The sequence below is a fragment of the Gymnodraco acuticeps genome, unplaced genomic scaffold (genome assembly GCF_902827175.1).
Source record: "Gymnodraco acuticeps unplaced genomic scaffold, fGymAcu1.1, whole genome shotgun sequence".
NCBI classification, from domain to species: Eukaryota; Metazoa; Chordata; class Actinopteri; order Perciformes; family Bathydraconidae; genus Gymnodraco; species Gymnodraco acuticeps.
The window spans coordinates 474,153-490,351 of NW_022990722.1; the positions used below are offsets into that span (position 1 = coordinate 474,153).

The following is a 16,199-nucleotide window of genomic DNA, read 5'->3' on the forward strand; positions in this document are numbered from 1 at the left end:
CGTCCGTGTGTGTTGGAGGAGGGGCTCTGTAAGGAAGTGGCAGATTTTTTCCAGTTGTGTATTTTCAAATTCTAGCGCACTCGAGCTGGTTTCTCCAAAATGACCTACCCCACCATTAACAGTAACTTTGTACTTTGCCTGAATTACCCTCTTCCTTTAATCTTAACCATTGTAGTTAACATGTGCTGATATTGTAAATATCGATTAGTTTTTTGGCAATTTTGTTGGAAGCCCCAAATCCCCTTCTTTCTCTGGTCCTCTGATTTAATACCAAATGTACAACTATTGGTAATTTGCTTTAAAAACATAATTTAAACTCTTTGTGGAATTTTGGAAAACAGACAGAATGGCCGTCTGGCCGATGGGGCATTTGGTAATTTTTTGCAATGATACTAATCTTTTTATTCACAGAATCCATATTTGTTTGTTATGATTGGCACAAGCCAAACTCTACACCCTACTGTACGTCATATTTCAACCCTTCTTGAGCTTGGTGAAGACAGAGAGTTCTGCCTTTCAGACTCATCTCAAAGCTTATCTGAAATGAGTGATAGGGCTCGATGTTGTTGCTAATGTGCCGGTTTTGTTTGCTCTAAATCAATCAGGGAACCACTCTCTTTCAGTGCCACTCCTTCATTTTCATTTACGCTTTCTCAGAGTCTTCTCACATCTCTTTCAGGTCTTCATTTAATGATTATTTTTGCTCTTTGTCTCCACTGCTCACACTCTCCATATCTGTCTGGTTAATAGAGCCATAAATGCTGGTTTATCAACACTCTCTGAGGCCCCAGAGCTAATGTGAAAATGTGATACTGAACCGAGAGGTGACATGATAAAAACACCAGGAACAAGTTAACAAATAGAGTGTCGAGGACCTGTTTCATTAAGATCACTTATGTGCTGGAAGTCTCCCAAAGAGCAACAGTGATGAACGAATTCAAAGGAGAAATACAAGAGAGAAATAAACATGTTTGTCTTCAGCCTTAGAGCTAAGCGTTTGATTATGTATGTTTACTAATTTCCTACCTTAACATATTTATATATAAACATATTTTTCTTAATATCTCCTGATGTGGCGCTTAAATATATCATCAAACCTTTTTACTTTGTTTTGGATTGGCAGATTTTATCTTGAGTGACCTCCAAATCTGAGTCAGTACTTCAAATATCCTTTAAATCCCATCTGAGGTTTTTTGTCAGTGCCCTGATGTGGTTATTTATGTATGTCTCTGTCTAAAGTGGAGATTATTGAGCTGTGTGAACAGTACAATACTCTTCAGTCATCATGTGTGTGGATTGTATTTAAAACAGACGTTGTTATTGTTCTCTATTCTTTCAGGATCCAGAGCAGCTATGCAGCTCTTCAGAGGATCAACCAGGATTTGGAGGACAAGATGCACAGGACGGTAAGTGACTGATGCCGGGTGTTTGTATTTTGTTTGTATTATAAATCTGCAACGCTATAATCATCATATCAGTCACAAAATGAACCAAAATCACATCTTTGTTTGTAAAAAGCAGTTGCAAAAAAACATTTAAAGGTCCCATGTCATGCTTTATGGTTATTACCCGTCCCCTTGTGTGTTATGTAGCTTTTTCTGCATGTAAACCGTCTGCAGAGTCACTAACCCTCAAAGTACACCCTGTAGCGAGTAAAACTCTAACACAGAAAATACCTGTCTATGCTGCCCCAGAACGCCTCGTTGGGGATTTCTCTTTTTCCATTGTTTACTTCTTGGATATAGTGACGTATTTCGGGTATAGTGACGTGCCGTTACGTCCACGGAGCCGTTACGTTTGGACCAATCCGCGGACTTCCTCACACACACACACACACACACACACACACACACACACACACACACACACACACACACACACACACACACACACACACACACACACACACACACACACACACACACACACACACACACACTCGGCGGGACGTTGCGAGGCTCGCTGCTGCGAGGAGCGGGACACTGTGAGCTGGCTCACTGGTGTGGGCTCGGCGAGACAAGGTTCCTCAAATATCAAAATATTCCGTTCCAACCACAGTCTTCTTCTTTTGCTGCCTTTCTGTCCTGTATTATTTGTAAATGTAGCCTACCTTTATCAAAGTGTCATTCATTTGATGTCATTAAAATATATTAGTAAAATAATGCTGCATTGATTCATTGGGTCACATGACATGAAAACGATTGACAAAATAAAAAAGCACCATATTTATAAAACATATGAATAACATAAAATAGACTAAAATCAAGTAAAAAGAGGCGAGTGTTCTATTTGTCTTGTGTTGCAAATATATATTGTGTTCATTTGGAGTCACTGGGTCACATGACATTGGTTTTGTGTGTTTCAAACGGTAATGTATTGACGGTCCCTAAGTGAAATCCTGTGGTAAAGAGCGAGCGCTCGGATGTGAGCTAACCGTCCTCTGACTGCTGACATTTAGTAAGAAGATCAGTGAATGTCTGTCCAATATAATACCTAAAACAAATTTCAACACTTTCTTTTTTTAAATAATATAGCACTAATTTTATGACAATTTTAACACTACACATCACACCATTTTTTATGGTTTATTTTTTATGGCATAGCATTTATTTTTTAAACTTGTCTAGAATGGCATGTTTAATGGCACACTTCACAATACGTTTTTGTTTGTTTTTGAAAGCATACTATATAATATGATTCTGTTATACTATGTGATACTTTGTTTTATAAATTACTTTTTTTTTTCATGACTTTTTTGATGGCATTGTATTTCAGATTCTTGTTATGGCCCATGTCTTTAGCTGACAGCACTTGCATTGATGAATATCCTCAGGCACTTGCGAGGTACCACTAGTTAACCAGTAGATTTCTACAAGTTATTCTAGTATTCCTAACCTGACAGACGTTTGTTGGGGCGGGGGGGTGATGCTGTTGCTGAGAAGTATATTGGAAGTTAACAGTTTGCATGTACTGCAAATGATTGTAATTTAATGAATGCATTCAGTGGCTAAACTAAATATATTTTGAGGGGGCTCATCTGGTCGCACATCTGGTCAAGTGGGCGACCATGTGCTGCTGTTGCTGCTAAAATATGCATACATTATTCTCTGGTCTGCCACACACTCAAACATAAATGAAAGATTGTATAAACGAGTGTTTGCTGAGAAGCCTTAGGCCCTTTTAAAAGGGAATGTCCCTGGAAAAGGACCAAACCGAAGTTTAATGTCAAGGAAGACAAATTGACGATAAACACACAAGCTTCACATCCTGAAATACAGTGATCATAATAAATGATATAATGATAAACTATAGTCTAACACAAACCGTTAATGTGAGAGTGATGGTGACCTTTATTCTCTCAGCTCTCCCTCTCTGAACTGAGAAATGAGAAATCCACAATAATCGACCTGAACACCTGTTTAGCTGCAGAACCTCTGTCATCTCTCTCAAAGCAATTACATGATCAGAAACAGGGAGCGCAATCAATGTCCAAAGTAATTGGTCTTACCTGACATGCAACCTCTATTAAAACTATTACAGCTAACTGCGATCTGGTCACCTCAGCAGCAGCAGCTGTCCAATCACATCAGGTTGAGAGGACCCCTTATTTACCAGCCAGAATCAGAGCAGGAGAAGAGGCGGCTCTACACCAAAATCCTTTCTTATGAAATACAGTATCTTTATTCAAGAGGATTTTAATCTCATCAGAAGTTTGATCCGTAGGGTTTGTCTGTCCGGCACACACACTAATGGAAGAGGACTGAGTGAAGGTATTGAACCAGCAGCAAGTGGCTAGAATATTTATAGCAAGCTTCAGCGAATTGTTGTATAAAAAGGCTTCAGATGACTTTTACTGTACCCTCCTGTCCATTTCTATAACAAAAATGGCAAATGAGGAATATTTTTCCATTTCAGTATATTTTCTTATTCACCTTGATGTTAATAGATGGATGAGAAGATCATTGCCACTCATATATTTGTCAAAACGTATTTGCATTTGCAAGGAGATAGTTTGTTTAGCTCAGCAAAGTCCATATATAATATGGGCCTTGCCTTTTGAATCTAATCACCAGTAAAACTATTCATTTGTATTCAGACCAATATGTTATTTTCAGAATGCTGTCTGAATATGTATAAAATGCACATACCAAACAATGTACAGTAGTCTACGTTTAATAAGCATTTACATTTTTAGGAATAGGCAAAACGTTAGGGGGTAAAAAGGTAGAGCAGGTACGTGTCCTATTGTCAATGTATTATTGCATAAAGATACCAAAATTCATTTGTAATGTAGGGTGACACCATTCGGAACGGCTACATTTGGACTTGCGGTCGATATTTGTTGGATGAATTTCTCTGCATGTTAAAAACCAGTGAGGCGTGATCATTTTCATAAATCTACTCAGACATGAAACAGCCTCTGTCATGCTGAAATGTAATCTGTCTTGCTTTTTATATCGTATACACAATGATAGCCTAAAATGCCTTCCCATCATGGATAATTTCTCTTATACAGAACACACACACACACACAAACTTCGAGACCGTAAATACTGTGTTCACCCCGTGAGGGTTGACGCCAACTTTACATGGACGCTGCCGTCAATAGAAATGAATAGGGGAAAGACGTATACTGTATACACGTTCTCCTGGCGAGACCTCAAATCATCTTTGTAATCTCTATCAAACTATAGATCCTACACATCCACTGGACCTGGATTCTAAAAGTACAATCATCAAAAAGCATTTTTATGGCCAAACTATTCTCCAATTTAGGATTTTCCAGAGAGGGTTATTTGTGAATATACGACCCTCCGGAGCGTTTGCAATCAACGGGAGCATCAGCCCATATGCCGCAAATTGTTGTTTCTTACACGACCACTAGAGGTGCTAAACTTTAAAACGTGACTATAGGTCGTAATAAGCTGCTGAACAATCTACCTATTTGGTCGTTTTATGGAGGAGGACAGGCTGTTTCACTCTCTCACACACACACACACACACACACACACACACACACACACACACACACACACACACACACACACACACATCATTGTATTCAAGTCATGTGAAAATGATTTTGAAAACGGTTGGCCTTCAAAGTGATTGTCTGTCTCACAGCGAGCAAATCGGTCTCCATGGCAGAAGACAGTATATGAATCGTTTTTCTGAGGCAGGCTAATTGGGATTGCCACTTATTTTGGTGTCATGTCATGCGATGGCATTTCAAGGGGAACATATGTTCCTTTGTAGAAGACAGGCAGGCAGACAGTGACGAGGGGAGCTCAAATGAAATCAGACATGTCATTAAATAATTTCTGAAAGCCCTGAACTGACAAGGTCACTGGAAAACAGCGAAGAATGAAACTATTTCCTAGAAAGCAGAGCATGAGATTAACACCTGGAAGAAGTGATGGACGCACGTCGAGATGACATTGTAGTAACTTGACGCTTTTTTATCAGTAGATAAACGGTGCTGCAGATGAAGCTGTTTGTGTAGACGGAATATTAGGACTACAAGAAAACGTATTGCTTTAATGTATTTTTGGCAATGTCAGTGACAGACTAGCTACAGCTTGGTGCCTGTGAGACAGTTTTAAAATAGTTTAGATTAAACTTTGTGCCACTTCTCAGACAGTGCTGCTGAAGTTGAAAGGACATATTTAAACAATTGTTAATCAGGTACTGTAGCCTTTTCGTCTCTGTTGGCCAAAGTAGACACACTGCATTTAAATAGATGACATTTTGAAGACCAGACGGTAATAAAGTACAAGTAATAAAACTCCTACTTATACTTGAAGTTGTATAATAGGCTTTTGTTTATGATATGGGATGCGATTCTGCCACTAGATGTGGGACTGTAGTGCTGGAGGAGCTGTCCGAGGTGCTGGAAGACATTGTTTCTCCGGTGAGTCTTTGGCAGGGTCAGCTGACTAACAGCCGCCCAGAATCTGGCAGGAATCCAATGTCCCACTCAACGACTGCCCTGCTAATAAGGCTAATCTCCGTTATAATATAATAAAACATCTGAAGAAGCAGAACTTTAGCAATTATTGATCATATTAGAGATCCTCTGGTCTCAAGCAGAAACAGATGCAACAATAATCATTCGAAAAAATAATGAAGACTTGTAACCATTTAGTAATGTACTTTACATTACTATACTTTACTTAAATGACACATTTAGTTACTTTGCCAATATGGATTAATATAATAAATCAATAAAGAAATGATTGTGTATTCATTCAGTTGAAGGCAACTGCATTACACTTATATGTTCTTTAATGATACTAATATGTTATATGTTTTCTAAACTTTCCAAAAATTATAAATGTTGGGACTTGAAGTGTTATTGTAAATGGTTTATTTTTAGCCAGTTATAAACATGTATATCTTTTAATTACTTGAGTATTTTTTACCCTTTATTGTATGGTACAACTCACGATGAAGAGAGAGGATGACATGCATAGAACAATAAAACAATCAATAATGAGAAATGATTAAGGGTTGCTATTCGAAGCATCCCCCAAAGGGCTGCATGAAGAATATTTCTATTGAGGAATATGAATCTATCGACTGTCCTCACAATTTTCTTTGTGTTTATTAGAGGCTCAGTCTAATCTCTGGGGTTTCTGATCGGTGCTCTTTTGGCCAAGCCTCTATGAATAAACTCAATACAATTTGATTCAGGATCGATGCATTTAAGCTGCATAGTTAATGTCACATGAATACATTACGCCATTAATTGTTTGTGCTGCTGGCCCCTTGAACAGTGAAGTATATGCTTGTGCAATGCATATAGACACCTCTAGATTTATAGGAACAATTCATATCTTTGGTTCAATAAGAACAGTAAGGATGGTGAACCGACTATATCAACCTGAGGCAGAGAAGCTTTTACTGTTGTGTTCAAAGATTTCCTTAAGATGGGCCAAATAGCAAATAACGTCTTGTTTTATGTTTACCTGTGTGAAAGGTGTTGGAGGGATCATATCCTTGTTGCTGAGTGAGGAACATGTGATGAAGCCTCTCTTTTAGTATGAATGTGTTTTATTTCTCTCTGTTCTACACTGAGGCCACCGCTGCAACAATTACACTACACTCTTAAATAAAAAGACCAAAATACACAAAGGAGAGTATCACCATAGTGACCGCATGCAGATGTGATGCACATACAAAAAATAGTTTCTCTCTGCAGCAGAAAAGCAGGGAATAATTAGCAGATGTGAACATTAATTATAGTGCAAAACCATTGGGACTAATTAAATGACTTGTTGTTACCATGCATGTGACATATACTGTATTTTTTCATTACATAACAGTGTTTCTGCACACGTTATAAACATGCAGGGACATGGCATTTCTAGGAGTCGACTTTAAATTCATCCCTAGTCAGTTACGTTTACTTTTTTATAACATAATGTAGTTGCAAGCAGGAAATATTTGGACATGAGAAAGGTTTATTGATTTGTAAAAGTTAACTATTTTCAGAGTCCATCTCTTTTGCCTCTATGGTGTCAACTGAGTGTTTCCCTGGTTTCTGAAAAAAGCTTTACCCACAATATTTATATTCTGCTTTGTTCAGGAATGTATCTGATCTTTGGTATCTCCATTTGAAGATCCTCTCTAATGAGTTTAGAAAATATCATTTGTTTCTTTGTTTTCCCCCCACAAAATAGGATTGCGTTTAACTGAAGTGGAGTTTTCTGCTCGCCTGCATGAGCCGCAGTCTTCAGTAATTGCATCTCAAGGGATTTAGGCTTCATTTGTTGTCCAGTGAAGAGAGAGAGAATCTCCAGCAGAATATGTAAAACAAATTGGGGGAAGGTGGGGTTTTTATACAATGTGTGCACTCAATTCAAGAAATCTTCCTGATCAATTATTGAAAAAAGCTCTATTTTCTTGTCTGCAATATAGAGCAGAGAACTGTCTCATTGGTTTGCTGAGTCAGTATATTTGTCTTCAACATCATGTAATTGCTGAGGAATGAGAAGAAACTTGCTTTCATTGATCGAAAGACAAAGAGGAGGTGAAGTGAGCCCCAAACTGTCTTGTGTTTGGATATAACACCCCTCTCCTCCTCCTCCACTGGGTCAATCTCCTTAAGATATGATCCACATTTGCATATTAATTTATCGTGTTGCTGTGCTCCTATATGTGTGGCACCAACTGATAACACAGTCTTTGGTGACAGCCTATGTATCTAACTCAGTGTGACTGGAGGAGATAACAAAATTCAGCGTGCACAGCTGTGATTCTTCCGCTGGCCATAACGCTGTAATTAAAATTACTTGTCCTCCCACTCTCCAAAGTACAGTACAATATCATGTTCATCAAATTAAGCCAATCAAGATTGCTCTCTGTGTCCTTTTTTAATCTATAGGTAGACTCTGTTTCAAAGACTGCCTGTAATCACGGCAAGTGGAGCATCAGCATGTTGGAAGATCTAAGAGATTACCAAAAAGTTTTCAAAGTCTGTTGAAAAATGATGTCTGGCTTCAAAGTAGACTATTTTACTTCAAATGTGCACCACAGTTTTGCCTTAATACTGTAATATAAGAATTGTTTTCTTATATTTCACTCTTGTATTATCCTTTGCATAAGACCAAAGTATTACAGTACAAGCATATGAGTGAGAAATCATCCAATAAATCATTTTGTAACAAAGACGGAGGCTGTGGCTCAGTGGATAGTGTGCTGGACTTCAAATCAGGGGATAGCAAGTCGAGTCCCACTGCAGTCAGCATGTCGTTGTGTCCCTGGGCAAGACCCTTCACCCCAAATTGCTCCTGTGGGGATTGCCCACAGTACTGATTGTATGTAAGTCACTTTGGATAAAAGCGCCTAACAAATGACATGTAATGTAAAAGACCGAGCATGGAGAAATTACATATCTGAGCATTAAAGTGCACTAATGTGGTCGTACGCACGGTCAGCTCCAGAAAACACGGATAGCAATCCAGAGTAATGAGCTGGAGAGAGAGTCCCAGGAAGCTGCGTGTCTCGTTAGCTGATTAATGAGATCCTTGCAGAATTGGATTTGAATATCAATCCTGGCCTTTCGCTTAAACTGACATTAATTTCCACCTATTAGATTGGGTCTGCACCTCAATCACAATCACTGCCATCGAGAGATTAGAGGAGAGAACGATGGAAGGCCAGGCGAGTGCCTAGAGCTGTATCATCTAACAGCTGTGTGTGTGTGTTTTTTTATCTGAGTGTTTTATCTGATCCGGATGGTTACTAATTCCATTTCTTTATGGCGGTCACCGGGAACACCATGGGTGTTACAAAGTTGACTAAATCATCCAAAATTCAATGAAAGTGGTGATCAGCAATTGTATATGTTCAAATGTCTTAAAACCTGTTAGGCCCTAAGCCTGTTTTTCAGGTTTCAGGCTTGAAAATGACATTCCCAGAACAAATGACCATATCTTCCCTTCTAAAAGGGTTAAATTAATAATCTTTTTTATCAAAGTAATGATAAACCTGTGAGTTGGATGTAGAAAAGTCAGAATCAATATAGATGTTTTTTATTTTAAAGAAAATACAGATTGAACATGGTAAAAAACTGTAAATTATAGTGTCCGTCCAATAAATATGTTGTACTTATAGTGAAAACTAACCTTGGATGATGGGTTAGTAGACTAAAAGCTTTAGGAATCCAAAGTACAACAGATAATAAGTACCCTGTATCAAGATTGATGCAAAACAAGTGATATTTGACCTTTTTAGACAGATTTAGCTAAAAATACCTCTTCTGGGGCCATTTGGGTGGATTTTCCATATCTCTGGCCCCCCTTCTTCGATTTTGACATGTGACATCTCTTCCTGACCGTTAGAGCCAATAGAATCGAAGGGAAATCGTCCCATAGACTCTGATGTCAAAGAAAAAAAGGTTGTATATTTGCGCATGCAAGCCTGCTGCAGAGCGTAGGAATATCCCTGATCTGATATCTTGAAACGGAAAAGCAGTTTTATTGTTTATGGATTATCAGAACATTTCAAAGGGGACACAGTCACATTGGATATTAACCTATGGATTAACTACAGCATCGTTGTTATCGTTTTAATGCCATTGAAGACCAGTTTTGACCAGACAAAGACAAGGTAAGCCATGTTAGCGTTTTTGGCTACCTAGCATGTTTTGATGTAGGTTTTTGTTATTTTCTCCGCGAATTTGTAATCTTTGAGTGTTGAGGTGGGTACCAATAGATTCTGTGTCTCCTTACGATCATAAACGATGAGTTGGATGTGCACCTAGGATAAGTAATAAGGGTGCTAGGAGTGATTTTTGGTGCAGTAATAGGTTAGCATTTTTCGCTCGGGGCTAATTCAGAGGGTCAGTGTAAGCAAATTTGAGTTTTTAAAAATAAATCAAATGAAAAAGATCAGTTAAATGAGTTTTTTTCCGTTAAATGGATATTAAATATGAAGGTTCCTTAGACGTTGTTTCCTGCAAATGACGCGATTTCGGCCCCGGATACGGGACCGTGGGGCTTAAGAGGTTTGTAATTGAATGTAAAACAAAAAAGTTATGATTGATGAAAGTAGTAAATCAGTCAGATTTGACCCGAAGACAACAGGAGGGTTAATATTTAAATGTTTTCATCAAATATAACATATTCAACAAAAAAAATGCAATAACGTCCTTTAACCACTAGGGGTTAAAAAAAACTGTCAAGTTTACAGTGTTAACACAATAAATGATACTTTCCAGTATAATTTCCAGTTTAGTTTATGATGGATTTATTTGTATTATTAGTTAGACACTTATGTATGTATAACATCTGAAGATGTGTAGTTTTATTCATGTTTTCACATAATTTTACAGGATATTGCTATATTATTTCACATATTGTAGTTCAACACATTAATATCTGATTTGTAAAACGTCATAGACAGAAAGGTATATCCGTAATTGAATGGTAAGCTATTGAAATTCTGATTCCATAGATGTGTCTCCCATCCCCCAAAATCCCTGACTATTCTAAAATTAGTATTATCTTTAAAAACTACAAGTCCCTTTCTATCAGCTCTGCACCGTTATGGTGTAAATACAGCCTATCTACCAATTGGTTCAAATATAAAAGTCAACCGAATTACTATTGATACTGCAAGGAGACATATTGTGTGAAGAGAAATTGAAGATGTTGTTTAATTGCTGATATATTTATGATCCACGTCACATATTCAGTTTCGGCGGCATTTCTACCAGTTTGTCCAGAAGTCTTCTAATCAGGGCTCTATAAATAAAGAACTACAGCAGATATGTAATATGTAATGCAGCCGAACCGTGTATTACAATGCCGTTATGTGATGACTTCCAAAGAGAAAAGCAAGAACACGCGGAATAAAGAATTATTCTTATTTTTTTTAAATGTTTTCGGATTTCACATCGCATAAACACCATATCCCAACCTGCATTGCGGCTAAAACATCCAATCACCGAGCTTCAACGATAGCTGAGGATTATGAGTAGTTTGATGTAGTTCAAAACCTCTGAAAAAATAAATTTGTCTCAAAATCAAAAGGGAAAAACCTATGGGGAAAACACAAAAGCAGTGTACACAATTTAAACCAATTAATGTCATGTAATTAACAAGGATAAACGGATGTTTTTTAGTGGATGAGTACAGCAGATATCACTGTAAAATCATTTGACAGTGAGGGGAATACGGTTTTATTATGAAAACTTCGAGACCGGAAATACTATTTTCACCCGGTGAGGGTTGACGCTAACTTTACATGGACGCTGCCGTCAATAGAAATTAATAGGGGGAAAGACGTTCACGTTCTCCTAGCGAGACCTCAAATAATCTTCGTAATATCTATCAAACTATAAATCCTACACATCCACTGGATGTAGATTTTAAAAGTGCAATATACACTTCTCGCTAGAAATGTAATCAAAAAGCATTTTAATGGCCAAACTATCCTACAATTTAGGATTTTCCAGAGAGAGTTATTTTTTAATATAAGACCCACCGGAGTGTTTGCAGTCAACGGGAGCACTAGAGGTCGAAAACTTTCAAACGTGATTATAGGTCGTAATAAGCGCTTGAACAATCGACCTATTTGGTCGTATGAGTAGGAGGACTTGTTGAAATAAAAATAGTTTATCTCCTAGGGAACATGGATCTCAGCTGAGGCCCTGACAGTGTGTTCATTATGGATTAAAGAGGCCCTATTATGCTTTTTGGGGTTTTCTCTTTCGTTTGGTGTGTTTGTATAGGTTTTTGTTTAAGTAAATGGTCAGCAAAAGCTAAAATCACAAAGTTCACCCCAGGGGGAGTTTCTCTCTCATACGCTCCCTGCCTGAAACGCCTCAATCGGACTCCTTTGTTTACGTATGTAACATAGTGACATCACTATGTAACACATGTACATTATAGACCGATCACAAAATAGTTGGCCAGCTAACCAATCAGAGTAGACTGAGCTCTGGTTTCAGACAGAGGGTGAAAAGAGGTGGTATGAGAACAATAAATACCTTTTTAATATTGAAGTATTTAAACATGTCACTGTAAAGGCTAGGTCCTTTAGCATGATGATGCTAGATGAAACTTGCACCAGGATCATTAGGAATAATCTCCAGGGCACCATGAATGTCCGGGCCAGATAACAAACAGTAGTGGAGATTAAAATGGGCCAACAGAAAGACAGACCAGAAAACCAGAAGACATCATCGACAGGCTACGCTGGCACTAGGGATGAAATGTCACTTCACCAGGGTCATTTGGAATTTTAAAAGTAAAAGTAATGTGTAATGTGTCTATCCTTTATTTGTTCTTCTCCTTTTTCTCTCCCCCTCTTGTTCTCTTTCTCCCAGAGTAATTGATATGATATGAGCACTGGCAAGTGTAATCTTCTTTTAATTAAGACCTGCTGCTGGTATCGGCTTCCGCCTGATAGTGACTCACGGCCCTCTTGCTCTCATTTCTCTTCTCCTCTTCCATCATCAATTTTTTTTTCTAATGCTCCTCCAACTTTGGCTCCCTCATCTTTCTCCCGCTATCTCAACACTCAACTTGTAAGCCCCTTCTTATCATCTTCTCTGTCTATTTCTAACCTTTTTTCTCCTCTTTTCCACCCTTTTTCTCTTACACTGCAGTCCCAGCACCATGAAGAGGAAAAGAGAGCCCTCAGCAGGGAAATCATCCTCCTCAACAACCACCTCATGGAGGCGAAGATCACCATCAATAAACTCAGAGAGGACAACGTGAGTACAGAGAGCTTCAGTACATCATGTTATATTGGCTCCTGCTGACATCTCTGTCAGTGTTGTGCCTGAACGCTCACTTGTACAAAACCTGAACCTTTTGTGTGACTTCAGTTGAGGACATGACCAAAATATATTTCACCTTCAAGCCCACAAATTCAGCAGCAGCCAGAGGCATTAAGGACCTTAAAGGGCGGTTGCTGTCCTTTGCCGGTCTTTAGTGCCTTTATAGCACTTCTTCAACTCTGAGAACTCTTCCAAAAGCTGTTTCTCCTGATGGAAACACTTTGGCAGCCTTCCCCGCTAACCCACAATGTCTCTTATCCACTGTCTTCCTGCAAGTATGTGTGCTTCAAGGAGCCACAGCAGGAATTAACTATAAGCTACTGGGTGTTTTATAGTGATTATACTGAAATCAATTGGCACCCTCGGGCTGCTGAGTTTGGAGCCGGTGCTGTGGATCTGAGCTCTGGGGCATCTGGCTATCTGGTACCTCATTTTCTTTGAAGTGATTTAAGTGCTATTTCTACTAGGGGCTCTTGGTCAGGTTAGATTTCTCACTATGGTATATGGCAGTTTTTAGAATTTCTGAGCTATATAGTCTTTTGACAATCCCCCCGCATTGGTCCAGATTGATTTGAGTCAAGGTTCATTCAGAATTTGTCGCATCAGAGACAGCAGCAGGGAAGGCATTTTCTCAAGAGAGCATGCTTTAAATTAACTGCGTATGCCATGAAATAAAACAAATCACATTTCTAATGTGACATGCCTGACATGATAAAAAACAACAGAAACTCAACTCACGTTTCCTAAAACAACACTAACTAACATCTCAAAGGATTATTTTGCATCTACACAGCAAATACTCTACACCATACGTCCCCTGGTGGCACACAAAAAGCAGTCACTGTTAACTGGTTTGGGAGTTGAAACTGACAGAGAGGAGGCTCTGATGTTCGGGGAGGTATTGTCAGGGCCGGGGTGTGATGGAGGCACCGGGGAGCTACACTGCACCAAGAAGTGACCTTTAAAGGAGGAAGGATTTCAGAGAGGAGGGAGTAGAATAGAAAGAGAGCCAAACAGCTAACCACCCACACAGCTTTCATTCAGAAAAACTGAAAACAATTCAACCGAGCATCATCCACCAATGGATCATCCTCGCTCTGATCTAACATTTAAGTAAATATCTGACAACCATCCATAATAGAGAGAAACTATAGAGAATAAATAATGCTGCTCTATCTTCCTAGGCTGGAGCCTGCAGATAAGTGAATGCATTATAAAATTCGACTGAATTGGGCAGATATATTACAAATGAAAAAGTTCAGTGGAGTTAATAAGATCCTGTAATCCCCTGATGTCAACCTAGTGAAATAATAAAGCCAAGGTGAAAAATACCAGCTCACTAATTAAGCTCCACCAGCTCTAATGGATGATTTTCTTCCTTTGATTCGACGGTTCACTAAATCAGTAAATTGGCTAATCCAGCGGGCTACATGTCCTATTTTTCAATGGAATACAGCCCATTATGTCTGCTGCATATTATACGCTTTGCTATATTGTGTCAGAATTAAAACCATACATTCCAGGGTTCTTGTCTTGTTTCCCCCTTACCCATTATTAATGTATGAATACATCATTAATAGTAAATTGATACATTTATTTTTAGATTTGCTGTTGTAATTGTATCACGGTTAATTACCATAATGCTCCTGGCTGTAATCTCTTATACAATTCCCCCAAAAGCTTATTGAACCATCCGGCAACCATAATGATAAAGATTTTTAAGGCATCATTTGGTGATTATATAATCTGTCTGCGTCTTCCAGGATCTGTACAGGAAGGACTGCAACCTGGCCGCCCAGCTGCTGCAGTGCTCCAAGTCTCACTACCGCGCTCACAAGATGTCTGAGGTGAGCGCCACTGCATCAAAGTGTCCACTCAATCTGTTCTGCAATAAAAAGCGGAACTGTTTGGGAATTGAAATTCGTTTTTTTAACCATTTAGGCTTTCATTGCCAAGATTTTACATTTGGTTGAGTAACATTTTAAATAATACTTATTTATTTGTGTCTTGGTCTATATTAAGCAGCTCAAACACTAAGGTCATAGCATCTGTATTTAATATGGGAGTGCTACGTCTTGAAATAACATGGGGGGAGTTAAAACGTTTCTCCAAGTAGGGAATGAGTCCTTACCTTTTTCTCGAGTGAGGGAACAATGGAGCGTGAGATGGGCCGGAGAATCTGAGTAGCGGGAGCGGCACTGCAGTCGCTTTACCGCACCATTGTGACGAAAAGAGAGCTGAGCCAAAAGGCCGGGCCATTTTCGTTCCTACCCTCACCTATGGGAACAAGATCGCGGATACAAGCGGCCAAGATGGGTTTTCTCCACAGGGTGGCTGGCGTCTCCCTTAGGGATAAGGTGAGAAGTTTAGTCATCCGGGAGGGACTCGGAGTTGAACCGCTCCTCCTTCGCGTAGAAAGGAGCCAGTTGAGGTGGTTCGGGCACCTAGTAAGGATGCCACCTGGGCGCCTCCCCAGGCACGTCCAGCTGGGAAGAGACCAAGGGTAGACCTAGGACAAGGTGGAGGGATTATATCTCTTCACTGGCCTGGGAGCGCCTTGGGATCCCCCAGTCAGAGCTGGTTGATGTGGCCAGGGAAAATAAAGTTTGGGGCTCTCTGAACTGCTACCCCCGCGACCCGACCACGGATAAGCGGGAGAAGATGGATGGATGGATGGATGGATGGATGGATGGATGGATGTTGTCATGGAACTTTAAGGAATATAAGCATTAAGCCTCATATGAATTCAAGACAATCCGTTAATTGTTTGCCAGATTAGGAAATATTTAATCAAAGAATAAATAAACAAACCAGTTGATCAGATCACCACAGACACATTTTAGTAGGTACACCCCCCAACATTTTAAAACTAATGTTGGAAAATAGGATTAACCAAAAATATATCTAA

The 16,199-nt window shown here is 39.1% G+C and overlaps 1 protein-coding gene across 1 annotated transcript in view; it reads left to right on the forward strand.

The window, feature by feature from the left end:
* LOC117556379 (brain-enriched guanylate kinase-associated protein) overlaps window positions 1-16,199 on the forward strand; it is a 37,277-nt gene that overhangs the window by 14,425 nt on the left and 6,653 nt on the right. The window contains exons 4-6 of the mRNA XM_034231682.1: window positions 1,340-1,406; window positions 13,118-13,225; window positions 15,055-15,138. Of these exons, the coding sequence (XP_034087573.1) occupies window positions 1,340-1,406; window positions 13,118-13,225; window positions 15,055-15,138 (259 nt within the window). The remainder of the gene's footprint in view (window positions 1-1,339; window positions 1,407-13,117; window positions 13,226-15,054; window positions 15,139-16,199) is intronic.